The 15,282-nt window shown below is 37.3% G+C and overlaps 1 protein-coding gene across 1 annotated transcript in view; it reads right to left on the reverse strand.

Moving 5' to 3' along the window:
- Positions 1-822: 822 nt before the first annotated feature.
- KCNK5 (potassium two pore domain channel subfamily K member 5) overlaps positions 823-15,282 on the reverse strand; it is a 39,979-nt gene continuing 25,519 nt past the window's right edge. The window contains exons 2-5 of the mRNA XM_081944814.1: positions 6,842-6,953; positions 4,122-4,288; positions 2,572-2,740; positions 823-1,928 (exon numbers count right to left, since the gene is read on the reverse strand). Of these exons, the coding sequence (XP_081800940.1) occupies positions 1,108-1,928; positions 2,572-2,740; positions 4,122-4,288; positions 6,842-6,953 (1,269 nt within the window). The 3' untranslated portion in view covers positions 823-1,107. The remainder of the gene's footprint in view (positions 1,929-2,571; positions 2,741-4,121; positions 4,289-6,841; positions 6,954-15,282) is intronic.

Here is a 15,282-nt window from a genome sequence, read left to right on the forward strand (position 1 = left end):
CACTGACAGAACAAAGAAGAAAGTAGTTATTAAATCCTTCAAATGGAACTTCAGCTAGTCAACCTATTTAATAAGATACACTGATTCAAAAGCAGAGTTCCTTTAAACTTCACTTAGACCTATAAATGAAGTTCATTCAAGTATTTCCTCTAGAGTATGGGTGATGGTTAAAGGACACTTCTGATGCAAAAGAGAAGTTTGTTACTGTGCTTTTCTTCATTTTTAAATGTCCTCTATGTATCTTCTTGCACCATTCTATTTTACTGTATTTCAGTCCGTTATATGTGCTTTTCATGAACACTAGAAGCATTTGGAAATATTTAGTTTCTTGTCCATACAAAATCCATACTTCCAGTAGACTGACCCTGTGTTTCAAGTTAGTATTTTTGTTCATGAACTTCAGCTCATAATTCAACAGAGCTATATTAACTTAGACAGACACTAGCCAAGTCACCCATGTATCTCAACTCCGGCCTTCAGAATACTCCGCTCTTCCAGTTCAAGCATCCCTTGAGGGAAAATTGAAGAGAGTTTTGTGATGTGACTGTGATAAATCCATCAATATTTTCCCCTCTGAACCTTGGCATGATTTGCATTCAGTTTCTTCAGGACTGAAGAGTTAGTGCAGTAATCCATTGCAACCATGGCCTACAATCAACCAAAACCAGTCTGATTGCAATCTTAAGGAAGGAAGGAAGGAAAGAAGGAAGGAAGGAAAGAGAGGGAGGGAGGGAGGAAAGAAAGTAAAAGAAAGTAAAAGAAAGAAAGAAAGAAGAGAGAGAGAGAGAGAGAGAGAGAAAGAAAGAAAGAAAGAAAGAAAGAAAGAAAGAAAGAAAGAAAGAAAGAAAGAAAGAAAGAAAGAAAGTGGAAGAACAGACAGGCCCAATCAGTTTAGGCTTTTCCTCTCTTAAATTCAAAAACCATCAAATCCCTAGAGAACCTTCAAGGTTTAAGATCCAGGCAACACGTGTTTTTAGTCTGCTTAACAGAAGGAAATGGTGGAAAATATCTCACAGGATATTCCTTCTTCTTCACTTATGGTTGTTGATTTAGATCATTATCTATTAACAATTTGCATCATATGATTTCAAGAAACTCCCACTTTTCTCACGTTGCAGCATTGGCAGTATCTGATGTGTTATAGTCATTCATAAGCTGTTCATAAGGCACTGATATCTCCATCTCATTACTGGTAAAGTTAGATTCATCAGAGGATGAAAATTTCAGCAGTTTCTGGGGGCTTTGAGGCTCCTGTGCAAGATTGTCATCTACTGAAGACTTTGAAGTTTCTTCATCATCTGAAAGATCGTCCTCTTCATCATCACCCTCATTTACAAATGCTATGTTGGCATTTTCAAAAATCAAAGGTCGATAATCCCGCGAATCCCATGCTTCCCCTTCTTCTTCACTGATCCGGTCCAGCTGATTTACAAACACATTGCCTTCTATTGGGCTGTCCCCAAGACGTTTGTCAGCCAAATGCTTCATCACGTGATAGTTTTGCAGTCCAAGAGAAACATTGTCAAAGTCAAACATATTGTTCCTCGTGTACATCACTTTGAGATCTTTATTGGTATGCTGTAAGGTTGGCTTGGTTTGCTCTGAGTTGAGAATTTTGTCATTGCTTGTTTTCAAAGCCTTCTTTCCAATCTGTTTAATGAGATCATTGTAACTTTCTTCCTTTTTGGAAAGGAAACTGAATATTTTGATATCTTTCGTGTTTGACATCTGAATAACCTTTTGAGTGGGAGAGTGATTTTCAAAGGACTCTTTTCTTTTCTTCCTTCGTTTCTTGATTGCTTTGTGAACCTCTACAAACATGCTGACTTTCCAATTGACAAACAGTGAAAGCCAAGCAAGGCCTAGGTAGATCCACAGCTCCACAAAGTATCTATAGAGGGAGTGGTAGTCCATATTTGGATTCACACCTAAAAACAAAAAACACAGCAAAATAAATATAAATTCAGCTACTGTACCACCTGTAGGCGATTAACATTACTAAAAACTCAACATTTCCTTGGATAAGTTTTGCTTATGGCACATTTACAGCAAGTTTCGGCAAATCTCTAAAAGTCTAGCTTATCCCCTTTCTGAGACCTCAGTAGTCAACTGAGGCTCAGATACTAAGATGACAGCTGTCTACTCTGGAAATTAGGGAAAAAACATTCAAAGTTCATTAGCTAAATGATTATACAGAGTTAGAATTATGATTATTTCAACTTCAATCACATACAAATAATAAATAACATCTTACAATATAGGCTTGTTTATTTGTCAAGTCGCCCATAAGTTTAGACAATGAAAGCATTGTAGATATCATCTGGCTTAGAGGAAGCAGAACAGCAAATACACACAGTGCCATGGTTGTTCCTGAGATAATTTTTTCATCCCATTTTTTTTGTCTTGAGTCTCCGCATTGTACAGAGACGAACATACTACATAATCTTAATGGTAATTAGTTTTAGTAATTCTCATTTCTATTTACATGTTTTAAAATCTTAAAGCCAAACTGCTGAAAATTCACAAAATATTCATGTTAGAAGCTACTCAAATGACAAGTTTATTACTGACCAGCAACATAGTCTCCGAATCCTATCGTGGTGATGGTAATGAATGAGAAGTAGAGGCCTTCAATGTAATCCCATTCTTCAGTCACCATAAAAACCAAAGGAGGAAGAACCAAGTGGACTAGAATGCCCCAAACGATGAAGATAGCTGTGCAAGTAATTTGTGCTTTTCTCTGTAATAAACAGAAGAAAGGAAAAAGGATCAATCATACAGTGCAATCTACATTTAGTAGATTCCCCCCCCCCCATATTTAGAAAGTCCATCCTATCATATTTTTGATATACTGTCTTGCAGCAACAACAAAATAACTATAAGTTATAGGAAGTTGCTATTATTTCTGGATATTTTGTGCAGAAGGAAACAAGGTTGAAAATTTCTACTTTATTTCCCGTTTCATATGTGTGCACAAAGTCCTATATGTGTCATTTTTTGCTTGGTGAAGTGTTCTCATTGATTCCATCCCTATTCCACCAACTATAATAATAAATTGTAGAAATTCTTTGAGAAATGTCCTTTTCATAACACTTTTATAATTTCTCATTTCCCCATTTCTCTTTTGACCCATTTCATCACTGAAATGCCTATCTACCAAATGCACTTTCCAAGACTATATAAAACGTGATCTGTTAAAACAAGGTAATATTCAGGCCTGGAACATAAACTGCTGGATTGGACCCCTGTCAATCTAGTCCAGCAGTGTATTCCTACGAAGGCCAATCAATTTTACAAGGAGACTGCTGGTTTCTAGCAGATGGCCTTCAGATGCAAAGCCTCTGATCCTCGTGATTTTTATGAATTGGTCCAGCATTTTTTTATTCACACCATTCAAAATTTTGTGTACCTCAATTATGTCACCTGTCATTCACTTCCTTTCTAAATGAAAAATCCTCATAGACAAACAGCTATAGCCCCGTGACAATTTCAGTTGCCTTCCTCTTAACTGCCTCTGATTATACTATTCCCTTTTTGAAGTCGGGGGACCAGAGCCCAACATAATATGCCAGATGCAGCTGCATCATCAATTTACATCAGGGCATTATGCTTTTGGCTGGGTGAATGTTGCACTAAAATCTAAACTGCTAAGCTTATTATTGTTTATAGTCAGCTTTCCTATTAGTCAAGGAAGTTATAAACAGCACCAAGGAACAGGAAACAGATAACTGACATAGCAAAAAGCAGAGGTTGCATAAGATGGGCAGAACATAAATTCTTTGCCTAGTTGAGAAAGCAGAATCTCGAATCTAGAGAATTTAAAAGAAAAGAAAAAAAATCCTTGCTATACAACAGTTAATACAGAAAATTTAGTGGCAATTCTGGGCCCCAAATCCAAAATTATGGAGAATTATGTGTTTAATAGAAATATATATATTTACTATTTTTGTCCAGGGGCAGAGATGTGGAACTGCAGCATAGATTTTTTTTAAAATCACATCAACTATTAGTTAGGATTTAAAGAGAGAATCCTTCCTTAAGTTGGGGTTTCTTGAGATTGCTTATAATCCAATTCCAATAATTAATAATGTGCTGGAAGCAAATTAAACAGAATTCCTTACCAGGCTTACTCCTCTCTTTGTTAGGAACTGGCCCAGCCTCTTGGCACGACCACCAAAAAATTTCCCCAAAGCACTGATCCATGTTAAGCAGAGTGGAACACCAAAAAGTCCATAAAAGATGCAGAAAAGTCGCCCAGCGGGAGTTTTTGGAGCAACATTTCCATAACCTGAAAAAGAATATTGCGATTAAAAAGTTAACCATGCCAGGAGAGTCCCATATAATAAAAGGTGTAATTTGTCTTTTATGATTAGATGCTGAAAAAATTATAAAGTTTATTCTTAGCAACCTCATAGATAAGAGATTTTTTCCATGATGGTCTGTCCCTAAAACGGTGACCATTTGCCACTACAACTGTGTCTATCCACCTGGCTGCTGATTGTCTTTTTTCCCTCTTTCCTTCCCTCTTTCCCAGAATCCTAACCTTCTCTACAGCTAGGTCTTTTTCATAATGTATCCCAGATTTTGTGTCTTGAATGCCCATTATATTCTCAAGAATCTTCTCCAACACCAAAGTTCAAAAGCATGAATATGCTTCCTTCTCTTGCTCCATTGAAGTCCAACTATATCACAAATAATATAATTCCCCTTGCAATTCTGAACTTTATAGTTATAGACATATCAGGGTGTCTGAATAACTTTTCCAAGACCTTCATGGCTACTCTTAATCTGTGACATATTTTCTGACTGCTTGTTCCTTTATTACTGATGGTTGATCCTAAAAGGCATAAACTATCCACCACTTTGATAACTTCATTGTTAATTCCAAAGATAGTTGTCTATTCTAAAGCATGGTGACATTAGTTTGGTCTTTATGTTTAATTTGCAGATATTTTGCTTTTTCAGCTATCAGATATGTCATTGATAGTAGTTATTGATACTGATATTTCTTTCTCCAATTTTAAAGCCATGCTCATCTTCTAAACCAGCTTCCTTTAATATATATTCAGTATATAGGTTGGGTAAATAATAGATTACATAGTCTTGCCTCATTCCTTTGCCAACCTGGAGCCAGTCTGTTTCTTCCTGACCTGCCTAAAGGTTTCTCACAAGAACAATGAGGTATTTTGAGATTCTCATTTTTTAAAGCACATTCCACAATGTGACATGATTTGACAATTCAAAGGCTTTTTAATAATCTATTCAGCACATGACGACTTATTTTTAGTATTCTTTGGCTTTCTCAATTATCCAGCATGCAACAGTAATGAAGTCTTGCGTTTCTTTTCTAAAGCTTGTTGAACATTTGCCATTTCTTTGCTGAGTTTGCTTTGCAAACTGTAAATTTTACAAAATGTAAAATTAAGAATATTGTACAATATTTCTGATTCTTCTTCAAGTTGCTTGAATACTCCACTGGTTCCTATAGATTTTTGTTTTGTTAATGACTGGAGTGTTTATCTAACTTCATCTTCAAGCCGAGGTGGCACAGTGCTTAAGAGTGCAGTACTGCAGGCTACTTCAGCTGACTGCTAGCTGCAGTTTGGCAGTTCAAATCTCACCAGGCTCAAGGTTGACTCAGCCTTCCATCCTTCTGAGGTGGGTAAAATGAGGACCCAGATTGTTGGGGGCCAATAGGCTGACTCTATAAACTGCTTGGAGAAGACTGTAAAAGCACTATGAAGTGGTATTGCTATTGTTATTCTACTACAAAGTTTCCCAATGTTTCCAGCTTTGTGGGCTGATGGGGGAGATGGGATGATTCTGTGTGAGCAGTCATCAAGTGTGTATGCATGTGGTTCCATTTGTGCAATTGGCATGAATGTGCATGCTGCTCATGCAAATGGAGTGCATGCACACAGTCGCCAGCCATTTTCCTGGCAGGGTTGCAATCCGCTCATGGCCCACTAGTAGGCCACAGCTCACAGGTTGCATACCCCTGTTCTAGTAAACATTGTAAAAGCCAAACTATAAAAATGTTGTATTGGTTTTCTTGAGTTGTTTATGGGAAATATTGGAAGAGAGGAACTATCACATAAATTTCAAATAGACTTTAATAATAGTAACAAATGAAACATGGTGTTTTATTTGATTTATCAGCAAGGTTTCTAATTCCCTTTCCCACTTTCCCTGGTCAGTTTGTTTTCCAGCACTATGTGTGTTCTATATCAGAACAAACAAACTTTGTAACACTTATGTTTTTTCTGTATCTTACAGGGATAGCACAAAAGCAAACCTGAAAAAAATATCATCCCACAGTTCCGTTATCATATTTATTCTGCGATTTTTTCCATCAAAGTCAGCAATACCAATGCAGGGAAAACATTTCTCACTGCGGTATTGTAAAGCCACCATATTGAAATGCATGGCTTTTGAAAAAAAATAATCTTCTCACAAAACAAATGGCTTTATGTTCAGGAGAATGGATTTAGAAATCCAATTATTTGGCATTTCTATGGAAGAAAAACATTGCCATAGAAATCTCTATTTCTCCTGTGCTTTCTTTCCCTATGTTTTACATGATAGATTGATTCAAAGTCAGTAAACAGAGAATCTATTCCTACTAGGGCAGGTAGAGCTATTCATGATGCCAATATTTGTGTCTCTAAATTGCCAGTCTTAAAAAGGAAAAGAGAAATTGAGGACTTACAAACTAAGGCAGCATATAATCAAACCCCTCCAGCGTCTTACAATGTGTCAGTTTTTTTCATTTTATTAAATAGTATTACACTATATAGTTTAATATATAAATGAACCTCCATATGGACAAACTGATACTTGCCAATGGTTGTAATCACTGTAGCAGCAAAGATGACAGCATTAGGCCAGTTCCAGTAATTAAATGTGTCGTTAGCATCAATTGAAACTCCTTGCCCAGCAGCTTCTGAGACCACCTTTAAAAAAAAATGATACATGTCATTCAAAACGCAGTAAAATGTGATATTAAAAAAGAGAAATAAAATATGTTTTTCCAATTCTTCATATGTTTGTGACCTAATAATAAATATGGCTGTAGTAACTAGTTTTAAATTAGAAAATATACTTACTATCAGCACAAATACACAATGTTCAATAATTGTGGATTTTAGAAACTGAATATAAAAGTAGCAGTACATGGTAAATCATTTAATTTTCTTTGTTACTCATTATTGAAAATTGATTTTTAGTATTGAAAGCAAATTAGGTTCAGTGGTTGTTAAAACATTATTTCCAAGCATTTATCCAGTAACATTACTTAAGGAAACCAACTACTGTTCTGCACAGTCACCACATTGAGGCAACATACCTTTTCTTATTGGCCTATTTATTAATATATCCACCATTTCACCAGGAGCTCCAGGCACAGGGGATCAATTATATTTTACTTGCACTATAATAACTCTGTGGGATATGATATGTCATTGACCTGGCATCATCTAATGGCTGAGAGTGAATTTGAACCCAGTCTTCCTCGTTTTAGTTTACATCATTGTGCTAACTTTCTGAGAGAGGCATGTGTATTCCAGCAGAGATAAAACAAATATAAAATAACCTGGTAGTTGAAGCATTGACGAGGCCCAGGAAGACTCATTTTGAAGTCTTATTCAGCCACATATTTATTGCATGACTTTGACCAAACATCTATCTCAGCACTAGACTTTTCTTCTGCTGATAAAATAAAGTTAAGCCTCCTTAGTACATCTCCTCAGAAAATGGTGGGACAGCAGTGCCACAAAATACACCAACAATGAATATGTGGGAAAGGATTCATTCCTCCAGTGAAAATGAATGAAACAGACTCGTATAGTCTCTTTAATAAACAAATGATTTTTGCTTTATGTATCAATTTCATGCTTTATGAAACAGAAGGTTGGTCTGAAAAATTCAGATGTGACTTGCAAAACAAGCCACATCATCTGCCCTGTAATACAGCTTGTATGAAAATTCAGGCAATGCCTATAACAACATACCAACTCTTATACTTCCTGTATATGTTAAATAATACCATCACTCTCTGTTAAAACGTGAACAGGTGACACTGATTGTAATGCCAAGGCATTCGTGCAGAAACATCAGATAATTATAATCTGTCTCATAGTTCAGGGTCAGATAGAACATTGAACACAAAGGTTGGCTTTATAAAAAGACAGAGAAGAGAAAGCAGAAGATAAAAGTAAAGTTAATATCAAAACAAAATGCATAGCTTGGCCAAGAGATTATTGCTGTAGCAGGTGAAGCCCAGGTCACATTGTTGAGGCCCTATGTTCTCCACTGCAGATGGAATGGCCAATAGGCAGGAATGGTGGAGGTGTAGTCCAGTAAGGGTCTCAGCTTCCTCCACCCCCAATTCGTGATTCAGAAAGGATATCTATCTATCTATCTATCTATCTATCTATCTATCTATCTATCTATCTATCTATCTATCTATTTATTTATTTATTTATTTATTTCTTAGCGCTTATAGACCGCCCCCTCTCCCGAAAGGGACTCGGGGCGGTGTACAGTCCATATCAAAATACATCATAAATAACTATAAAATTTAAACAATTAAAATTATTAAGTGGATAGATCTAAAGTCAAATACGTTCATATGCGAATCAATGATGTCACAGCTTTCTTCATGCACCTTTTAAACAACTATAGCTGAAACAATGATTCAGTCTGGCGTGATCTATGCCACCTGGAATCACATGAACAATTGTTTTGATAAAGTGACCTTTCATTGCACAACAGTAGCCATCCATTTATATTAATTCATCATGCTACTTGCATGTGTGAATGGCTAGAGCTATTTTTCTGAATCTATAGCATGGGTGTCAAACTCACATGACGTAGCAGGACTTTTTTTCCCCATTCGCTAAATTGGGTGGGGTGGTGCCAGCACGCAGGGCCGCAAGTTTGAGACCCCTGATCTATAGTTACAATGCCATAAAAATATTAATTTAATCAAAAGATGAAGAAAATAAAAGGAGCATGTGAAGTGGACACTAGTTTCCCTGCAACAATTACCCTACAGGTAGGTTGATAGGTCTGTCTGTCTGTCTGTGTGTGTCTGTCTGTCTGTCTATCATCTATCTATCTATCTATCTATCTATCTATCTATCTATCTATCTATCTATCTATCTATCTATCATCTATCTATCTATCATCTATCTATCTATCATCTATCTATCTATCTATCTATCATCTATCTATCTATCATCTATCTATCTATCATCTATCTATCTATCTATCTATCTATCTATCTATCTATCTATCTATCTATCATCTATCTATCTATCTATCTATCTATCTATCTATCATCTATCATCTATCTATCATCTATCTATCATCTATCTATCCATCTATCTCTTATGGAAGATATTTAGATATCACTTTGGCCATTTCAGCTTTAAAAATACCAGGACCAGCAGAGTATATACACATGTAGAAAAGATCATTTTCTGACAAACACATAGCTGAAACTCTGCTTTTGTTTCTATTTTACTGCTAGCCGTTAGGTTAGAGAAACTGTGTTAAGCAGAAGTAAATTTCACTGGGCTTTCTTTGATTTATGTCATTTTTAACCGTTAACGAAGTTTCCACCCAAATGATTTACTCCAATTTCTTATCCATGAAATAGCTGAAACAATCTTTAAGTGTTTGTGTTGCAGGGTAAGAGGTGGAAAGCATAAATCAGCAGATGGAAAGGAAGAGACCATCATTTCAGTTCATATCCTGAGGAGGCTACAGGGCCAACTCTTTTCACTGCTGTGTCAACATTTCACAAGTTTACACTCATAGCTGTTTCTCTGCCAAAGATGCACCTCCCTCTGGTCCCTATTGGCATGCTTTGATTTAGGATGAGCTGTGGCCTTGCTTGACACTGCTTTACTTCCCACATATTTTAGTTATAGTACTTCTTAACTTGAGATTGAATCAACAAAAATAATTTCATAGTGCACAGATTAGCCATTAAAAAATCAGGATATTTCTAACAGTTTTAAGTAGAAACAGAACATGCATTATCCTATTGTTGCTTATAATAATAATAATAATAATAATAATAATAATAATAATAATAATAATAATAATAATAATAATAATAATAATAATAATAATAATAATAATAATAATGAAAGAGAAGGGTTTATTTTGACAGCTCAAGAACAAGCCTTAGCCACAAACTGCATGAAGGCAAAAATTCAACATGTTACCACCAACAGCAAATGTTGCCTCTGTAATGAGAAAGACGAGACGGTCGACCACTTGATCAGTGGGTGCAGAAAAATTTCACAAACTGACTACCTACAACGCCATGACCGTGTTGCTAATATTATTCACTGGAAGTTGTACCAAAAGTTTGGATTTGAGTACAGCAAAAACCACTGGGACCATCAGGTTGAGAAGGTTTTAGAGAATGAGAAAGTCAAGATCTTGTGGGACTTCAGAATCCAGACTGACAGGCACTTGGCCTACAACACACCTGACATAACAATAATTGAAAAGAAAAAGGTATGGTTCATTGACATTGCAATACCTGGTGATGCACGAATTGAAGATAAACAGCAAGAAAAAAATCACAAAATACCAGGACTTGCAAATTGAGGTTGAGCAACTGTGGAAAAAGAAATCATGTGTTGTTCCAATTGTAACTGGAGCCCTTAGAGCAATACCTAAAGGGCTACCTTGCTATTTGAAAATTCTAAATTATCTGACTTGAACATTCTGACTCTACAAAAAACCACCCTACTTGGAACAACTTATATCCTTCAACGTTACCTTAACAGTTCCTAGGTCCTTGGTTAGGACTCGAGCTGTTGAGCTACTAACCAGCCCCAAAGGCTGTGAATCTCACCAAAGATTAACATCATCGTCGTCACCATCATCATCATCATCATCATGATAATAATATCATCTAGTTTTTGTCTAAAGGTCCTTCAGTTTTTATTATCTGGAAGCTGCAAAACCAAGACTGAATTTATGGAAATTATAAGAACTCATGGAAAGATTTAACATTCTTGGCTGAAAGCTTTTCGTCAGACTTCTTGCAAATTTAATGCATTGTCTAACTCTAAACCATAGCTATTTGTAAGAAATTCCCTAGTGCTAAATCATGCTTTTAAACATAAACTTCTTTAGATTTTCAGAAATTTGAAACTAAGTTTTGCTAGTTTTGTTCTGATCAGGAGATGACAGAAGTTGTTCTATAGATTTGTAAACTAATTGTGTATGATGGGAAGCAGCAACAAAACCGCAATTATTTTCAGTACGCATCTATGAATATTTGTCCAACATATGTTTAAAGCCACAGTGTAATCCATTCACATAATTAAATCCCAGAGCCCTTATAATTTGGATTTCATGCTTTATAAATCTTTGTTATCCACCCTATGCCTACACGGAAGTATATTTTAAGTTTAAATAAATTCTAGTTACAAAATACAGTTAAACAGGATTCTTTTCCAAAAATAAATCTTGACTTTTAGCTATGCTATACACAGAAAATACATATACAAGGCATGTCTTATATATATTTAATCTTATTACTCTGAAATTAAAATAAAAAAAAATCTTACAGGATAGAAAAAAAGTTACATAATGCGAAAGTATCAATTGGAATTGAGTTGAAAATGTTCTGCACTGTGACGAAAGAACATAAAACAATTGAGCATTCATACAAGCAAGCACTGAATGGAATGACTTATTCTAGGTCTGTGAACTCTCACCATACAAATTACTGAAATAATAAATCACAGACAGTAGTTTGGGAAGTGGCAGGGAGAGTTAAACCTGAATTCTGGAAACATTGCAGTCTTCTGGATGTTTTTTTTTAAAGGCTTTAACAAAACAATAATGTAAATCTTCAATTTAACAGATGAATGGAAAAAGGGGCGTCAATAGGAGCTGGCTGTTTGTTAAATAGCAAATAGGATTTTTTAAATATGCAATAGCACTTAGACCAGTGGTTCCCAAACTTTTTCAGTCCACCGCCCCCTTGGTGCTACAAACTGATCCTCAGTGCCCCCCAGCAAGTGGTGGAATTCAATTTTTTTTATGACCGGTTCTGTGGGCGTGGCTTGACGGGCGTGGCTGGGGGAGTCATGTGACTGGGTGATTTGCATGAAGGAATAAAGATAGTAACAGTAAAATTCAAAACTGTAACAATTAATTGCACATTTATTCAAAATCCAATTTAAAAACCTTTGCAGTTAGTTAATTCAACAAAATTGTTGAACATGATCCAGTGATACCAGGTTTTCAAAGTCTGATAGTCATTTATCAAGAACCTTAGTAACTAGTAACTTAGTAAACTTAGCAAAATTTAGTAACTACTTCACTGTTCAGTAAATTCTTAATGTGATGGATGGGCTTGATGAAGTGATACCAGTTTCCCAATGTCTGGTTTTAAGTCACTTAGCAGGAGTCTTAAATCACCACATTCAGTAATCTGGAGTCATTTTCTTTGCTTGGAGACCACACTGAAGCCATGTTCCACCAAATATGATGTTGGAAATGCAACAAGGAGCTTCTTAACCACTGTCCATAGTGCAGGGTAGTGATCAGAAATTTCTTTCTGTAACTAAAACTCTTGGTACAATTTCTTGAACTTTGGCTTCAGCTCAATGTCACCAACATTTGCTTGAATTATTTGATGAGATTATTGCATGGTACCTAGGGATTCCCAATATGGAAAGTGAGAATGGGAACATTTTAACAGATCTATATGTTCTTGGGTTATAATTTTCACTAAAGAACCATGGGGATGAAAAGGGAAATATAGGCAATGGAGTCCAATCCCCCTCCTCAACAGTTTGGAAGAATAACTCTAGCAAAGTGCAGCCTTTTACCTCTTTGGGGAATCATTTATTATTATTATTATTATTATTATTATTATTATTATTATTATTATTATTATTATTATTATTATTATTATTATTATTATTATTATTATTATTATTAATTTATTTATTTTTCCCAATACAACTCATGCAAAGGGTCATCCACAACTACATTACATTTTCCACACTCATATTTGTGATTCCTTATAACTTCTTTAAACTAAACATTTTTAGTACAAATCAACGCATTGACATATATATCACTAATGCAGTTTCCTATCTCTTCTATTGACATAATTAACACCTTATGTATTGAATACAAGTATTTCAAATATAGGTTAAACATGAATTGAAAAACATCTAATTCAAATGGATAAGCTGTGAATTTATTATATAATCACAGGCAAACATTGCACTTATGCCTAAGTCCTCTACCCACACACATTATAAGATAGATAAAACTATCTTAGCTGGCTGTTGTAAATATTACTCTGCTAATTCAACAAGAAATGCTACTGCATGAATTCTTAATGCAGAACACAACTAAAAGTGATTTTAGCAATTTTCTTTCCAAGTTAATTCAAAATGTATATCCAAATGTTCCTCTTATTTTTTCCCTAAGCACTAGGGAGGATTATATTCAAAACCAGACACTTTTGCTGTGTGTGTGTGTGTGTGTGTGTGTGTGTGTGTTTGCTTGCTTCTGGTCTCCAGAGTCAGAAGGGCCGGTTGGGACCCCCAGAGGTCATCTAGTCCCACCCCAGACAGCCCCTCCCCACCCCACATTCCCCAGCCCCACCCCTCTGGGAAGGCTCCGGTGGGGGGGGGGAATGCAGAGTCCCTGCAGAGAGCCTCTGCTGCTCTCCCTCTCACTCACCCTTCACTCTTACTCCCTCCCTCTCTTCGCAGGCCGAGCGCCCGCAGCATTACTGGGATGGTGCTCATGGATGTGCTGTCGCCCCAGGGAGGGGAGGTCTGGCCACCAGCAAAGGGCTTCCGCCGAGGCACCCCATGCAGGCAAAATAGTGAGCGAGCGGAGGATCAGGCAGCGCACCGAAGCTCCTTCGCCTCCCACTTTGTCTTGATGAGGTCACTGCAACTTCCGGGCGCGGACGGACGGAGGTAGCTAAAGCGGCCCGGGCGGGCGAGTGGGCGAGCAATGGAGGATCAGGCAGCTCTTGTGCTCGCTCGCCCGCCCCCGGGCTTCCCCACCACTCTGGCTACCTCCGTCCGTCCGCGCCCGCAGCTGCAGAGACCTCATCAAGACAAAGTGGGAGCGAAGGTAGGCGAAATGGCCTCCCATTGATCACTCGCTTTCCCCTCCTGTCCGCACTATGCTAGCCCTGCTCTCACTGATTGGCTGGCTCACCAATCATCCCGCCCACCTCTAAAAGCCCTATCTATAGAAAGCCAAGCAGAAAAAAAGTTAACTGGGTTTAGATAGGGCTCTTAGAGGCGGGCGGGGTGATTGGTGAGCCAGCCAATCAGTGAGTGGGCAGGGCTAGCATAGTGCAGGTGGGCGGGGGAAGCGAGCGATCAAGCAGCTTCTCGGTGGGCAGGGGTGAGTGAGCAAACTTGTTCTGAATAGCTCACTAGAGGAGGCCACCTCCAGCACTCCTTTGCCGCCCCCCCTTGCCTCTTACCGCCCCCCTGGCCTCTTACTGCCCCCTAAGCCATCTCACCGCCCCCAGGAGGCGGTAGCGCCCACTTTGGGAACCACTGACTTACACCTATATACAGCTTTACAGTGCTTTACAGCCCTCTCTAAGGTTGACAGAGTCAGCATATTGCTCCCAACAATCTGGGTCTTAATTTTACTAACCTCAGAAGGATGGAAGGCTGAGTCAACCTTGAGTCAGTGAAACCTGAACTGAACAACTGGCAGTCAGCAGAAGTAGCCTCCAGTACTGCATTCTAACCATTGCGCCACCACAAGTTTAATGTATAAAGTCCACATAAAATACTTGAGCATTATCTGCATTGATATGCTAAATGGGGATCTTAATGGTTGCTTTAGACAAGCATGTTATGGACAAAATTTAAATGTTGTTTGTTATATCCAAAATACTGATTCAAGGTTCATGAAAACAACGCTCCACTGTAAATATCTTCTAACCTCTCAGCAACCCCAATGATTGTAAACTTCCTTGAAAGTTATGTGGTACATCCATAACCCTTGGAACAATTATGAGACAGCTGACAAAGTAGAGGCACGAAGCTCCATCAAAGTTTTGTTATGAACAGCTGCTATTTTTCTAAACATACTAGGATATTATTATCTGAAGTTAGATTAGTGCAGTCAATTCTGATCAACACTGATAAAAGCCAAATATTACAATAATAATATTCAACAACAATGAAACTTGTTACATTATAGGCACAACAGGTTTCACTAGATTATGTTAATTTGTTTGCCCCCTTG

The sequence above is a fragment of the Natrix helvetica genome (assembly GCF_964273705.1).
Source record: "Natrix helvetica genome assembly, chromosome: 2".
Lineage (NCBI taxonomy): Eukaryota > Metazoa > Chordata > Lepidosauria > Squamata > Natricidae > Natrix > Natrix helvetica.